This window comes from Leptosomus discolor, chromosome 1 (assembly GCF_034619465.1).
Source record: "Leptosomus discolor isolate bLepDis1 chromosome 1, bLepDis1.hap2, whole genome shotgun sequence".
Lineage (NCBI taxonomy): Eukaryota > Metazoa > Chordata > Aves > Leptosomiformes > Leptosomidae > Leptosomus > Leptosomus discolor.
The window spans coordinates 205,740,909-205,756,722 of NC_141391.1; the positions used below are offsets into that span (position 1 = coordinate 205,740,909).

General features: G+C 39.4%; 1 protein-coding gene across 4 annotated transcripts in view; it reads right to left on the minus strand.

Moving 5' to 3' along the window:
* Window positions 1-281: 281 nt before the first annotated feature.
* The window catches only part of MAGI2 (membrane associated guanylate kinase, WW and PDZ domain containing 2), a 764,770-nt gene continuing 749,237 nt past the window's right edge, over window positions 282-15,814 (minus strand). For all 4 annotated transcript variants that reach the window (XM_086474407.1, XM_086474391.1, XM_086474398.1 and 1 more), the window contains one exon: window positions 282-1,081. In XM_086474407.1, the coding sequence (XP_086330533.1) occupies window positions 282-1,081 (800 nt within the window). The remainder of the gene's footprint in view (window positions 1,082-15,814) is intronic.

A 15,814-nucleotide genomic window follows, 5' to 3' on the forward strand; every position in this document is an offset into this window, starting at 1 on the left:
CTGTCCTTCATATTGTTTTGGTTTCTTCCATAGCTGCCAAAGTCCCTAAAATGGAACTGGGACTTTAGGGTCGATTTTAAATCTCTGTGTTGACTATATGCTTCCGAACTTCTTAGATACTGTGCACATTGTCATGGAATTACACACTAATGTTTTCATTCCTCAATGCTTTGTGTATATGTGTGATAGTTAAAATAAATTAAAACAAACCAATGTGAGACAAAAACTAAGAAGAATGTTCTGCGTCAATTTGAGACAGTTAGAGGGCAACAGTCCCTTGCTTATCTGCTCATGGCAGAAGTACCAGACTTCAGAACGCTAGGTAGCTTATCTGAGCCAGGGATTTTCCACGGCCCTGGGGAGACCGTTGCCTTTCGAACTGTGGTGTTGGTGCTGCGAGTGCTAATGGAGTGGAGATGTCCCTTCCTGGGGAACTCGCTGGGTTTCCCATCAGCGTCCCTCTGGCTGTGGTCCATATCAATTCCAGGTGAGCTGCAGCGGTTGCTACTGTACGTCTTGGTAGCACCTGTATCAAGCTTGACATGGTCAGATGCTGCAGCTGACTTCTTCTCACTGGTGTTTGTGGATTTGTGATCTTCTTTTTTGCTAAGAGATCCTCCTCTCTTGCTTTCTGGCTTCCTCAGCCTCCCAAACTGTTCATCACTGGTCCCAGCACACAGGTGCTCTCTTGCGCCAGCCTCCATCATAATGCTGTGTCCCACCACTTTGCTTTCTGAGGTGGGCCTGCCACCATCAGTGATCTTATTTTTGCTTTCTGAATATCCTTTCCAAGAAGCCTCTTCATGCTTTGACCTGTCTACCTTTTTAGGACTTGCTGACCTTTCTCTTTGTTCTCCTAACCTTTTCTTTTTGTGACTGTTCACTGAAAGCTCCTTTGGTTTCCTTACATCGTGTTCCCTCTTGATATCCCATGTTGGCTCTGGGCTTATCTGGTGAGAAGGGTCAGAGGGTGGGGCTATGTGTGATGAAGATAATGGTGAGATTATGTCATCGAGGGAAAGAGCTACTTCCGGCAGACCTGGGGAGGTGGCAGAGGGAGCACTCCAGGAGTTTGGTTCGTCTGTTGTAACAACAAAGAGAAGGGAGTTAAGGGCACGTTCAGCAGCACAGAGCGAGTATTGCATAGGCATATGCATTCTGAGCAACATCAACACCCAAACCATGTACCAGGCTAAAACTCGCACGTCTTAGGAATATAAGACAAACTCCTCTGCCTTAGGTGAGGCGAAACTCCCAGGGGAGTCAATGGGGAGGAAAACAAAAATAACCTCCCCCTCCCTGCCAAAAAAAAAGAAAAAGAGTCCAGGAAAAGCAAGAACTACAGGGCTGGTAACTGCAAATGTTGGAAAACTTGGTCTTTTGTCATACAGATTCTGCTTTCCCCCGCCTAAGTTAAATTATTCTTAAAATAATAAAGGCACGTGCTCATGAAATCAAATTGCCTCTTTTGTAGCCGTATAATGCATTTCTTAGCTGGGCAATATCAGTGCTGTCTCTGAGGACAAATGAGAAGGACTTTCTGCCATCTATTAAACATGTCCCTACAAGCATATAATAATTGACAAGAATTTGTAGCTCAGATAAGGTCATCATTGAATTCTGTCTCATATTTTTTCTAAACAGATATAATATTGCAGTGTTTATGGCCCCACAATTCTTACAGGGTACTTACAAAGCTTTGCCTTTATATCACAGCATCAGCCGCTGAGTCTCTGCTGTGCATTTTGAATTTCTCCTGGTTACTTAGCCTCAACACAATATGGTTAGATTGTGCAGATCCTGTTTAAATTAGCTAAATAGACATCTCCTTTGCTGAATCATGATGATTTTCCTAATCCGTTGGTACAAACCAGAATATTCTGAGATGTCTTTCTCTTACATACACGATCCTCATTTCTTTTGATTAACATTCTGTCAGACAATGAATCCATCATGACTAATGACAGCACGACTCCTATTCTTATCCATCCACACAGAGGTTAGAGAAATCACTGAACTTGGCTAATGTCATTCCCTATTTAGCACCATTGCCTGGCTCTGAACAGTATGAGCAATAATCTGTCAGAGATGAAGGACTATCTCAGGAATCCATGGAAACAAGGTGGAACTTGTGGCAAGAGCTGCATATTTCATGGAGGAGAAAATATAACCTTCTAGCTGAAAAACAAGCATGGACTTCTGAGGGTCATGACTAGTATCTCTCAGTGATATCAACTGCCCTTTAAAAGATACACTTATTTTTCTCAGTGCTATGGCTGCCTTCAAATTATCATGAAGATGCACAACATCTTGAAAAAAGGAACGGGTTTGACTGCCCAGGCTGGGATCTGCAGCTTGCTTGACTGAGATGGCACTTTTAAGTTAATAGCTTGATTGAGTGATTGCTGTCTTGCAGATAAAAATAGGAGAGACAATAGTGAGGTGGGTGATGTAAGGGGAGGGAGCAGTGCAGTTAGCTGAGGAGCTATTTATTTTCCCAGATGGTGTTTGTCATATGCTTTTGCATAATGAGCATATGTGTGGAGAGGATTAGCATTTGAGAGGTGTAGAAAGTACAAGTTCTGTGTAAGACAAATAAACTTTGAGCTGGGAATCTAAATGGGCTGAGGGTCTCAACTGATTTTTTTTTTTAAAAAAATCACACTTTCTTACCCTCCAGTTAAGGCTGAGTAATGTACCATCTGCTCCCTGCTTGGCACTTGAGCAAGAAAAAGTAAAAGGAAGGCTCACGCATGTAGAGTGATCAGCTGTTAGGAGCTTGCCTACAAAAAGCATCTACTTTCATGGGCTGATTCTTCTGCTCCTCAGAGCCAACTCCCCCAGTAGAGGACCACAGGCTGTGCCTGATGGGGGAGGCGCAGATCCTACCCCTGCTCTTTTTAGATCTGAAATCCAGGGGATCCCATCTTGGTTAATACTTGAATCAGGGACCATGCATAGGGTCCAACTCTGCCTTGTTCTCTAAAACTATCCTGGGGCTTTGCTGAGCAGCGTGAAGCTGCATATGTGCACCAGTGAGATACCTGAGCTCGCACTAAACAAGACACCTGGGGCCTTAGAAAATTAAGTTTGTGGGTTTTTTATGTCGTTGTCACATCTCCCCAAGGTAGAGGTGGCGTTGAGCATTGGCCTGACCAACATATTTGACCTAACTACAGTCTTCTTTCCCAGTTGTCCATGAGATATTGTTTTCACTGAGTGGCCGTGAAGAGCAGTGGGCCATTACTAGATATCGTGCAAGTCTCTGAGAGCATCTGAAGTTACAGAAATGGCTTGTTACTTTGGGAAGTACCAGCTGCATAACAGTACAAACATCAAATTGCCTGAAGTAGCGAGATGCTTTCAGGTAACAAGAGTGCCTCTGTGCAAAATGTGCCACTATGCTCAAATCACCTGTTTCTCCTCCAGGAAGACAAGCGAAATGGCCACCATTCAAAACCAGGGTGGAAAACACCTTTCATGGCTTCTCTGAGGCACAAAGGGCAATATTGTACCAGTTATTTGTGGGACAGTCAGGGGAGGAGACCTGGGGGTGAGTGGCCTGCTGTTTTATTCCCTAGAGACGAGAGAACTGATTTATTTATGCACTGTCCCCCCAGAAAATTTTCATTTTTTTTCTATTTTCTTGTTTGGAGGGGAGGGAAAAAACATCAAATGTTGCAGTGAGAAATCATAGAGCTTTAGAACCAGCTCCAAGAAAATTGAATCAACATATTTATTGCATGTAATGATATATAAATATAGGTATCTAAAAGCTAGGGCATGCAATATTTTATATGTTACTGGATTTCTGCCTCTCCCCTCGTCAACACTAAGAAAAAGACAATTTGGTCAACTAAGCAAGAAGACTTGTAGCCACAGCTTAAAGGGAAGTTTGGCTGTGGTAAAACCCCAGATGGGCCACTGGCTGTGGTTTGTTTATACTACTGTGCCTGTACTTCTTGCTGGTGCGTTACCTATACGGGCTGTATTTCCTGTGGCTGGGGGAAAAAGCTGCTGAAATAAAACCATCGTTCATATTCTGTGGCAATATAGTACTTGCAAGTAAGAACTTGACAAAATGACTTTCTATAAGGTTTAAGTACCATCAGTCTGAGACAACCAAAACTCAACCTGCTTTTTCTTTCAAATGAAATGAAATTATGTAGAAAGTCATCCTCAGCCTGGTAGACATTAATGTCAACAAGCCATTGCTGCAATATGTCACCGGCTAGTGAGGAGAATACTGATGTGAAGGTATTGTAACCCACTTTCCTCTAGCGTTTGAACATTATGGGAAAATATCGAAGTAGAGCAAAGTGCAGTAATCTAGGTAATTTGTTGCTCAAAAGAAAAACCTTTTAAAGAAAGAGCTGTGTTCAAGCCATAAGGGTTCATTTGGACTTGTTCAACCAGCACTAAAATGATTGCCTTTCCATAACAAATATAAACAGGAGAAAAATGTAAAATTTTATTCTGTAGAGCAACTAAACTAGTGATTTCTCTTTATGCTTATTCTGAGGTTATAGCTGCACTTTGGTCAGAGTTGTAATATTTCTGAATAAATTTTTTTCTGTGGCTTTAAAGCTTTATAAAACCCCTGTGTGTTAATTGTGAACATAACCTACTTTTACTGTCTGTTATTCCAAAGTATCTCAAAATATTTTGCAAACACACTAACACACTAAAACAGAGACAAAGGAACGAATTTACTTTTTTCTGCCTTCAGCTCTGGGAGGAACTGAAGACAGTATTTGTTTAAGAGAGCATGGACTACTAACTCCCAAAAAACTTACAAGTGAAGTGTAAGGATATCACATTTGGTTGAAACCACTGGAATGATTTAGGGATGATGTAGTTTTAAACTTGTTTCTGACTTTGTCACTGTGATTCTGTGATTCTGTGATATCATCCTTGCTGTGGAAGAAATTGTTTTTCAAAGGTATACATCTCACTGAAGGCTAATAGATGCATTCTTCCCTTCTTTGAAAGGAGAAAATCCCCCTTGACCTACTAATTTAGGCAAGATAAATGAGCTGGGAGCAGCGCTGTGATGGCATTTGATTTGGTATAATTTAGTACGTGTTTTCTGGGTGGCTTTAGCTTCCACAAGCTACTGTCATGCAGGTTGGTGGCACTTCTCCATGGGATGTGTAAGAATGACTCACCTACAACCTGCTTCGCATAACTCCCAGGCAAGGAGTAAACTGCTAACTGAGTAAGAGACACCACAGACACAAGATCTTGAGTGTGTAGGAGGACAAGTAGGAGGTGAACACAGCCATTTTGGAGGAAGAGTGACAAGGGGAAAACATCAGGAGCAGAAGTTTTCTGTCTAAACGCTTTTTTGTTTGAGGTAGAACTGCCATATACATGAATTGTTTGCTTTGCTACATCAGTTTACACACATTTAATGGAGTGGAAATGAGGGTTCTACTGTCATGTGTCTACTCTCTCCTCTCTTAACTAAAGCCTAGGCTTCTGCCTGGATCCAGTGTTTGCTGATGGCTCAAGTCTGAACCACTAGCAAAAGAAACCTGGCTTTACTGCTAATGTAGAAGAGACGTCTGCCTGTTTTACTTTCTGAGCATTGCCTAGCTCCTTAGCCAAAAGAAAGAGCTCAGCCTACTGATAAGTTTATCTAATTTCCTGCAGTAGATATGTTTTCTATACAGGTTGCCCTTCTAAGATTTTGTCAACTCTAGTCTTGCTGTGCTTACCTGCTCTGCCAAGATCTCAGGTCAAGAGAGGTTAGACCTTGGATTTGTGACTAGATTCTACTTTTCCATAAAAATATTTTAAAGAATTGCTTGGTAGTTTATCAAGACTGTGAGATTTTTCATCAGATACAATTAACCATGAAGTACTAATATTAATTTATTTGATATTTAATAGTAATGTTAAGAGTAAAAAGGACATCACATTTTATTACTTAAGTACAATAATAGAATATCAATATCTTTTTAATTTCCAAATTATGTGAATAATGAACAATATATTAAAGCTTTGAACACTTTCAATAGTCTGAGGGAAACATTTCCTGAAATGTCTAAGCAGCTGTTTTCATATCTTTCCAGAATTATTTTCCTAGGGAATCAAAAAGTTTTTGGTTAAATAAAAAATATGGTGCTTTTTTTCCCCCTCACTTTTTGTCTGAAATTATGTATTGCCAGAAGGTGGCAAACAGTTCTTACAGATGCTGCTAATAATGAAAATGGGACAAATTATCCCCTGGTGAGTATCCACTAATGTTGGCAGTGTTACACCAGGAATGCATTTGGCTCTTTCTCATTATAGCTTGACATGTCTGTGATGTTGCTGATTGCATTGGTCTCCTGCAGCTTGTCTGTAACGCTCTCTAAGGAGGGATATTTCAGAATATTTAAAGAATCTTTAATCTTTCATCCTGGAGCTTCTACAACCCAGACATGCAGCACACTTTGTCTTCTGAAATAAACGATTCTCTTAGGTTTTGATGGTTAGAAAAGCTCTTGGTGCTTTCTGTCCGGCTGTCAGCCTCGTGCAAATGTGACACGATATGCCACCCTTTCCCCCAGCCTCTCCCTGAAAGTCAGTGGCAATAGGCTGTGCCTTCACCTTAACAGGCTCCCTATCCTTCTGTCTATAAACTTGCACTTCTTGTTAATTATTCAATAATGCTATGCAAATGTTTTCTCACAAATTACACTTTACTTGCTTAAAATTACACTTTGCTTGGCTCCCCTTCCACTGCACTTATCCATGTTCAGATCCCTCAACACCAATAGCTCTGGAAATAAACATCAATGGATTCAGGCACCTTCAGCTGTGATATTGTTTGTTGTTTGGTCAGTCACCATGGGCTCATTCAGCTGGGACAGCCTTTTCATCATTAGCACTGCTCTTACTCTTTTTTTTCTTTTTAAGCTATGATGGCAGTGTGTTATGGATGCAAAATGTTGATTCTATGTGCAGTATTTTCAAAAATAAAGCTAGGTTATACTCAGTTATTTTGGCATATGGAATACTTTTCCTTTCCTACACATGCAGTTAAGTGACCTGTTCGGTACTGTGAAGCCTTGTTTCTGATGCAATGAAAACCTAACCTAATTTGTTGCTACCTTAACGTACACTCGTTCATTACACTGCTTGCCAGCTTGTACTCAGTAATGTCATGGTGATTCTGAATGTTTATAGTAGCTTGTAAATATAACCTTGCTGAAGAGTGGAATTTTTCTGCTTTCTAGTAATTTGGGTTTTTTTGGCTTTGCACATTTGTTTTTGCAGAGATTGAGGATGGTTGGTCAGGGTAACCAGAGTGAGCTAACAAAGTCATGGAAGATTACAGGAAAACAAACAAGCATCTAAGTCCCTGCACCTTTTACTTCTGAATTTTGTGCTCTGCATTTTCAGAAAAGCAGAATGACTTGTTAAGACTGGCGCTTGGAGTATGAAACAATGCCAGGCCTAGTCTCTCTGTCACCAAAGTTGTTTTGCATTTTCATTTTTGTCTCTGCTCTAATATTGGAAGAAGGGGCTCTGCTACTGCTGGGAGCTATCGCAGATGTCCACAAGAACAGAAAAGATGTGACTGTAAATGTAGGGTAAGTGAGGAATACTTTTATCTCCTCCATGAACTTCAAATATTTAATTTTACATCTAGAAAATTCAGAGAATTCAGTCATTAACCTATTACAACATCAGGAAGCACAGCTCTACTCATGCTTTATTCAGTTCCCAATGCCACTGACACTCTGATGTCCTACTTCTTTTCATGTTGCTAATCATTACTGACGAGCAACAGTTTAGTTCCTTTGGGTTCATTATATCCACCTTCCATTGTTTACGTTTACCTAGATATTAAATCGAAGATGCCCCAAATATTTTTACAGCCGAGATGGTGTTCATAGAGTCCTTGCAAAGGCCATCTGATGAGAGTTTGAACAGTCTCATCTCAGGTAAAATTCACTTTCATCACCATTTCTGTACTCTGCATGGAGGTTTGTTAGAAACACTGCTTTCATGTTCAGAGATCTAATTTGAGAATTACTGAAACACGCTTCAGAAAAGCAGATTGTTAGTTATGCTTGGAAGACTAAATCTGCAGAAGCTCAGGAGATGATATTGCTTGTTTTTGGAGCTAAGGGAACAAAGAGAAAGGCAAATTTAAACTTGGGGCAGAGAGGGCAAAACTGCATATTGCAAGGAAAAAACCTAAAAAATCACTTCAGAAAAATGCTGAATGTTTTCTTGAAACAAGACACACATTGATTTGTGGTAGCTTTAATCTGTAGAAAGCGCTATGGATGAAAGGACTTTTCAATTTTTTTATGTAACATATTCTTTAAATATGGTTAACAAAGAAACATAGGAAGTGATTGATCTGACTTGGAGAGTCCCTGTTCTTATTCTGCCCTGTCTCTGATCCTACACTACATGCAGTGCATCCTCAGTAAATCCCTTTCCCTAAGTTAGTTTAATTATGCACTGCTTCACCGGTATTTTACTGTCCTAATCACTTGAGATGATAATTTAATTGCCTGACAGACTCAGAGAGAGAGGTGTCTCAGAAGACCTCTGGAAAGATATCTGCTCTTCTGTTGAATGTGCACACAACCAATGCTGGGGAGCTCCTTCTGGGAAGCCCTTTGGAGGCTATGGATCAAAGCTGAGTGGATGGACACAGGAATCTACATCCATCGCCCCACATCAGGTCCTTGCAAGTAAGTAGCCTGAGACCTTTCAGACTACTACAGGAGATAACTAATGAATTCAGAAGCACTCAGAGTTTCTGCCCTGGAGAGCAGGTGGACTGGGTTGTCTCCAGGTGCTGCTTTAGCCCTCTCCTGGTTACCCTGCCATTGTTCACCACTGAAATGTAAATCACATCCATAAGTAATTAATTCTGATTTTGTAATAATGCCTCAGGTCTGCATCATTTGGCTCTTTCCAACAACATCAGTCACACCTTACATGTGGTAAGGACTGAGATAATTTTAACACTGCCCTTATAATAGCAAGGACAAAAAAAGGTATTTTTTCTATGCATAAAAAAATCTACCTAAAGTGCAGAATCGGGGAGGGAAAAAATAATCAAAAGCCACACTTACGAACAGGTTATATTTTAGACCTGAAACAGGTACATTAATTTAAAAAATAGTCTACTAATTCACTGTAATAGCCTCCTGGCTGTGAATCTGAAGGCCAGATAATTATGATTACACAGTTTATCACTCATTGGAAGGCCCATTTTAGCTTGTTCAATAGATATGGATCTAGTAAACTATCGTATCCATTAAATATTTAAGTCAATGGACATGATCACTAAGCTGAGTGAACTTGGTAAACTTGATTTTTCCTTGAACCAAGTTGAAGTATCTGCAGAAATGTTACAGGATTACTCACTAATACTGTGAACAGCTGAAATGAAGAGTTGCAGTCTGTACAATGCTTTTATCCTCCACAGAAAGCTCTTTACTGCTGTGTCAGTGTTAAGTCTACGGTGGGCCTAAATGCTAGTCTTGAGTGATGTTGCTCTAACCACGCTTTATCATTCACTAGATCCTTCAGGCAGTTTGGTACCCTTTTTGAAGTGCTGAGCATCTCACATATCTACCGGATCAGAGCCACTCAGGCAAAAGAACCTCATCCCTTTGGTAAAGAAGGTTATTTTTTTCTGTGTGGTCAGGCAGTAGAGTAAAAGCTGCCGAAACCTCAGCAGTTCTCTTCCAGAGCCATGTTGGAGCTGGAAAATCTACATTGCAAGTTACTGTATAATTAAAAAAAGATAATGACTTTAAAATTAGTTTTTATTAATAGAATTAAGCCACATTAAGTCATAAAAGGTGTTCATAAATATGTTAATAGAATGTGTAGTATTAATGAAAAACATTCTGCAGAGACTGAATAATTTAGGAGATGGATATTACACACTTAATTAAACTTAAATATTAAAATTACTAATTATCACAGCTAAAACGGGCGTTAACAGTAGGCATCACATCCTGTCTGGTCATTAAATAGCTGTCATTATTAAAGGTATATAGATAATATATAAAATGTATTTAATAAGTGAGGAATTCAGAGCATTTTGACTGTATATGAAATGCTCCTAAGTTGTTTGTGGCAGGCACTGAGTGTTGGTGGTTCTCACTTAAGGTCTCAGCAGGATCTTAAGCAAAAAGATACAACTTCGTTTGAACACATCCTCATTTACAAAGCTCATGAATAAATATTCCCATCCTGCTTAGGGTAGAATCTAAAGAATTAGTTTAGCCTTTCTTTAGCAAAATCTTTTCATACTGGAGGCCACTGGGCACTAAAGGTGCAGAAGTGACCCTGGGACTACACTTGCTGTCGGGGCTGTTGTGGTGTCTGATGTCTTTTGGATGATGAGACAATTTTCTCTAAAAACTGTGTGATGAGCTGGAAGTGAGTGCACAAATAAAAGAATGTCACGCTGTAACATTCAGCTCCTAATGAGTAAACACAAACTATATGTTGTTAGAAAATCCAGATGTCTAAAATTCTGGGTTGCATATATGTTGCTGTAGCTCAAAAGATTGTAACATGCTTTGTGGTCATGTTCATTAAGTGTCAGTTAGACAGTGACAGTTACCTCATGGTGTCAAAATGAAAAAAAAAAAAAAAAAAAAAGAGCATTTCATTTTCAGGAGAGTTTTTTCCCCAAGCTAGGAGTAACAAGCTATAAGAAATCTGAAAGAGGCCATGAGCTCTGCTAACCTCTCCCTGCAGTTGGGCCACAGAGCATCAGCTGGGAATTGTACCATGGGATGGCAGAGTGAGAAGGGCAGAGGCAGGACCAACTGCAAGCTCCTCTATGGACAAAGCTTGCCTTCTCCTCTCTAATGGTTAGGATAAGAGTTTTTTATGTCACTCTCTACGTGACCACTTAAACTCGTCAAATTTCCAATGCCGATGATGAGAGTTGTAAGATGCCTTGTTAGTTTAATTTAGTTACGTGTATCGTTGCATCAGGCCACTGGCAAGGCTTTTCTGATACTGCCTCTTGTACTTTTGTATCACTTTTTGTCCTTTCATGGCTGTGCTTTTGTCCCTAAAAGAGCTGATAGTTGTTTATGGATTATTTTGAGCAAGGTAAAAAGCCAGACTTTTTACACGTGGATAATCACAGATCAATTAAAAAATCACGTAAATGAGTTCAAAGCCATTTTATCCCCAGTTCAGCTGATATTCTTAGAGATGGAATCTTTGTTGGGAGGTAGGAAGATGAAATGTTCTTGTTCATGTCAAGCCAGGGGAGGACATACAATAGATAGTTTCCAGGTCCTTCTAAAGAGTATGAAGTATGACCTCTGCAAATCACTATTTGCTTAAAAATGTAGATGAGTCGCTCTGCTCTCATATGGGGAAATGCATGCCATTGCAGCAAACTGACTGTGCTGAGGAGATTGTCAAGCATTGGAACAGGCTGCCCAGGGAAGTGGTTGAGTCACCATCCCTGGAGGTATTTAAAAGATGTGTAGATGTGGCGCTTAGGGACATCGTTTAGTGGCGCTCTTGGCAGCGTTAGGTTAATGGGTTGGACTCGATGACCTTAGGGATTTTTTCCAACCCAAGTGATTCTATGACTCTATGTGAACCCAGTTTTAGATCCCTTGGAGTCTAGCCATTGAAGCAGTGACTGCACAGCCTTCATGATGAGAATTATTGGGCCACTCCATAGCAATAATGGTTTGTGCCTCCATACTATTCCCTTCGATACGTAGCTCTGTATTGCAAGGATACCATCACAGACACGTAGGGAAGCTATTTTTGATTAAAAACAAGCTGGAGCGATGCAGTCTTGCTAGTAACTGGGGGCTTGTTGCAAGTTTACAGATGAGAGGGCCTGGGCACTGAGCAGCAGGAATGGGGTTTTACAGGATGTTATGCTGCAACAGCAGAAGATGACTAAATCCTATGTCAAACTGCAAAGACAGTAAGTGTTACTGAATTGCCATTTTTCCTAGTTATCTGGATTACATGAAGAAAGGAAAAAATGATGCTGTGAAGACAGAGGGATGGCCGTGTTCTTTCAGGCCCTGTATTTTGGGTGCTTATCGTCTAATGTTATCAACTGGATGAAAATACAGGAAGCCCCAAAAAAAAAAAAAAAAGTAGAAAAAAGATTTGTGGGTTGGTAAGTCTGATTGCCAGTTTATGTGAACAAAACCAGGGATAATGTTTGTTCATCTGCTTTATTCACTGTAGTTTAGCTGTAATTATCTACACTTTATACCACATTAGTAGATTTACTCCAGAATATCATACTATAATTAAGCCTTAGTAATAAGAGAACTTGCTTAACAGCCTTATTATTAAATCTTTGCTCAGATGTGGGGGGACACTGCCAATTTTGGTGTGGATTACAATGTGTGTGGATTACAATGCATGTGGATTAGTGAGGTTCTGCTTTAATAATAATACTGAGTAGTTGACTAGGAATTTTAATCTTTAAAGTGCTTTTCAAGCATTAAATAATTAATCTCCATAACACTCCCATGAGATAGGTAAGTAAATATTACCATTCCCATTATACAGATGGAGGAAGCATTAGAATTCAGCTGGACTGGCGAAAGCCACAGGAGTGTAATTGGCAAAGCAATGTTTAGGACTATGGAAAGGACTCACTATCTTTGCATTTAAAAAGTAAGGAAAAGGTATCACTTCCCTGGAAAATCAAAAACATGACCACAAAACTGAATATATCTTCCCATGTGTCCCTCTTTCTTTCAAAACTGTTTTCTGTTTCTGTATCAAGGGATACCTGTGTAAAAGGTCTACATATCTTTTAAAATAGAAATTCGCTGTAAGATGGAAATAACTATACACACCCACATATACATACACTGTTATTTAGCAGAAGAATGGTCTATTTCCCTGCTAGCCGCTTCGTATTTATTAAATACTAAAGACATGTTTGTAAAGCAAATTTTAATAACCAGTTTTGCCCTTGAATAGTTTTTACCCGGGGCAATAAAACAGCTAGAACCTTTGGGAGCCCATATTCAAATTGCCTGATGGTTTTAGACCAATTTTATTAACCAGTATATTGATTCATTTAGTTAGTCCTTCCTTTTTTTTTTTTACACACCACAGGTTCCTGAAATTAAGTTGGTATTGCTAGAAATAAGAAGGTGGTATTGGAAATGCAGCAGGAATATGAACGAATGTTTGCAGTTCCACCAAGGTGGTCACAGAAGGAAAGGGCACTTTTCCAAAATGACTATTGATTTTTGCACTCACATCAGATGAATGATATATGGGGTAGTTCAAGTTTCGAATAACACCCAAACTCAGCTCTAGAGATTTATAAAATGAACATTAAAAATAGGATGAATAGGATTATCTGATCAGTACTCTGAACAGGTAGGAGTATCTGGCTTAAATGTACAGGCCAAGATGCTTTAGCCATTTATTAGACAGACATAAAAGCTTCAGACATACTAACAGAGTTAAAAGAACTAGAAAAATGCAGTTTGCAGCTGACTGGAGATTTCTGAAGGATTTAACTGTGTTCAGACAATAAAAACACAATAGAAGCTCCAAATTTTTCATCTATTTTTGCAAATATAAATGCAGTGGTCACTAGTAAGGGCGACCAAACCCACGGTGCAAGGAAGCATAATCATGTATCACTTGCTCTGGATGTACTTTCTAAACCACCTCCTAGCATTTGCCTCTCTCCTGTGCTATATCCAACTTCAAGTAAGCCTGCTGATCATCTTCAATAAGTGATTATTTACACAAAATGGAACAATTCCTGTGGGAGAAATGAGTAGTCATAGCAGACTGCAGCGTGATGGTATTGCAGGAGCCTCTCCTACGTATGATATGCTGGATGGTCAATATTATCTGTTCTACATCAGGAAATCTGACCCACGTCCTTGGTCTAACAAATGGTAGCACAGCCACAACTTTGGTTGAGACAAGCCCCATTGCAAAACTGGCTCTTTAGGAAAATCCTTCCCCTCAAAACTCTTTCATTAAAAACACCTGAAATGGAAACATTTTGTAACACCCGTATTTTCATTTGACCTGATATTACTTTTTTATCAATCAAGTATTTTGATTTTGGTGTTGACCCAAACTAAATTGCTTTTGATTTTCTGGATATATTTTAGTGGGAAAAAAATTTTGTCCTGACACTTCCTGCCAAATAAATAATCAGAACCATTCACAGCTGAGTGACTGTGCAAAACTAACTTTAGCTGTATTTATACAGGATTTACGTTTCTACTTATTTGAGGAAAAAAGACTTATTTCCTGTGTATGTTATGCTCTAGAAGGAAAAATAAAGATAACACACAGAAAGTTGTGGCTATAAATATATAACACTTGTGGTGGAACTGCGGTTCACTGAACTTTCTATGCTTGACAACTGGGCCTTGCAAAATGCCCCTAATGTCAGCCTGGATTTTTAACCTCATGATCTCTCTGGGCTACTTTTAGTGAAGAATAAAGCAGAAGTAACGTGAGAATGACTGCAAGGAATGGTGCAATTCATATTTCTGCATGATGCAGGAACTTCTTTGTTGCTAGGAGGTCTCTGATGGTGACATAGACGCTTGAACTACATGGGTACAATTTTCAAATGGCCTCTAGATGTGTCCTGTTCTGCACTAGCAAAGTATAGGGACATGTCTGTGTTCAAAAAATTCTTATTTATAGACACAAATTGGAAATAACTGTAACAAGAAACACATGTAAACAATCAACTAGATTACTCGGATTTGCATGCACAAGACTGATAACTTAAGCACGGCTTAGTGCCTGGGTGCTGGGGCAAGAATTCTGTGAGCATCACACTGGAGGAGCTGCTCGAAGCTCAAAGGCTAGGAGGTTACCTTTGGGTATAACTGCCTTTCTATTTCCAATATGTCTAGTTCAATAGTGTGAGACCGGCCTTATAATTTTAGCAAATATACTACACTGTGCCAAGTCAGCAGCAGACAGACTGAATGCATCTGAACACTTCTGTGTTTTCTGTGATAATAGCTATCAATAAACACATTAGGAAAAATAAGTTTTTATTTTCCTTTGCTTTCCAGGTATCGTTTCTGGGCGGTGACTCTGTATTACAAATTTTGTATATCTGAACGATCTGTGCAGTTGGATCTGATTTATGAAGAAAATAGCTTGAAATCAAGTGCAAAGTGCTATCTGTAAATTCAGCATAGCCAGTGGGTTTAAAAAACGAGTATTGCCTTAGAGCATTTTCCAAAATGTCTTCAATTTTACATTGGTTATTTCTTCAAGAGGCTACATATAAATGCTGTTTCAGATCAGCATCTAACTTCCACCTTCACATTACTAATATTTTTGAAAGCCAAGTACCATAAGGAAGGGGAAAATTATGGCTTTGGTTCTCAAAATAAATTTTTGTCATGAGAAAAAGTGGATATATAGCAGACCTATGGCTGTGTTTCTTGCACTAGCAGCAGTGTAACGTGAAGAATCAGTTATCTAGGATATTAAATGACATTTGTAAAGTGCATAGCTGCTTTGATTTCTAAGATAATCAGTTATGAAAGAAAAGTCAAATACTGTAGAAACTATAAAGCGAGATAGCATGTAAGACAAAGTTGGGAAAGACTCTATTAACAGTTGTGGGAAACAAAAGCGTATTAGAGAAAGATAATATACATGCAGAGTTTACAAACCGTGTCTTTAGGGTGGCCCAATAAGTAGAAATATGGGGACCCATGCTTGTCACTTTTCATGCACATGGAGAGACTGGAAGGTACCATTCCTAAAGGAAGGGGAGGAACAGCCTAGGACCAATCATTAGAATTAACAGAACCAGTGACAT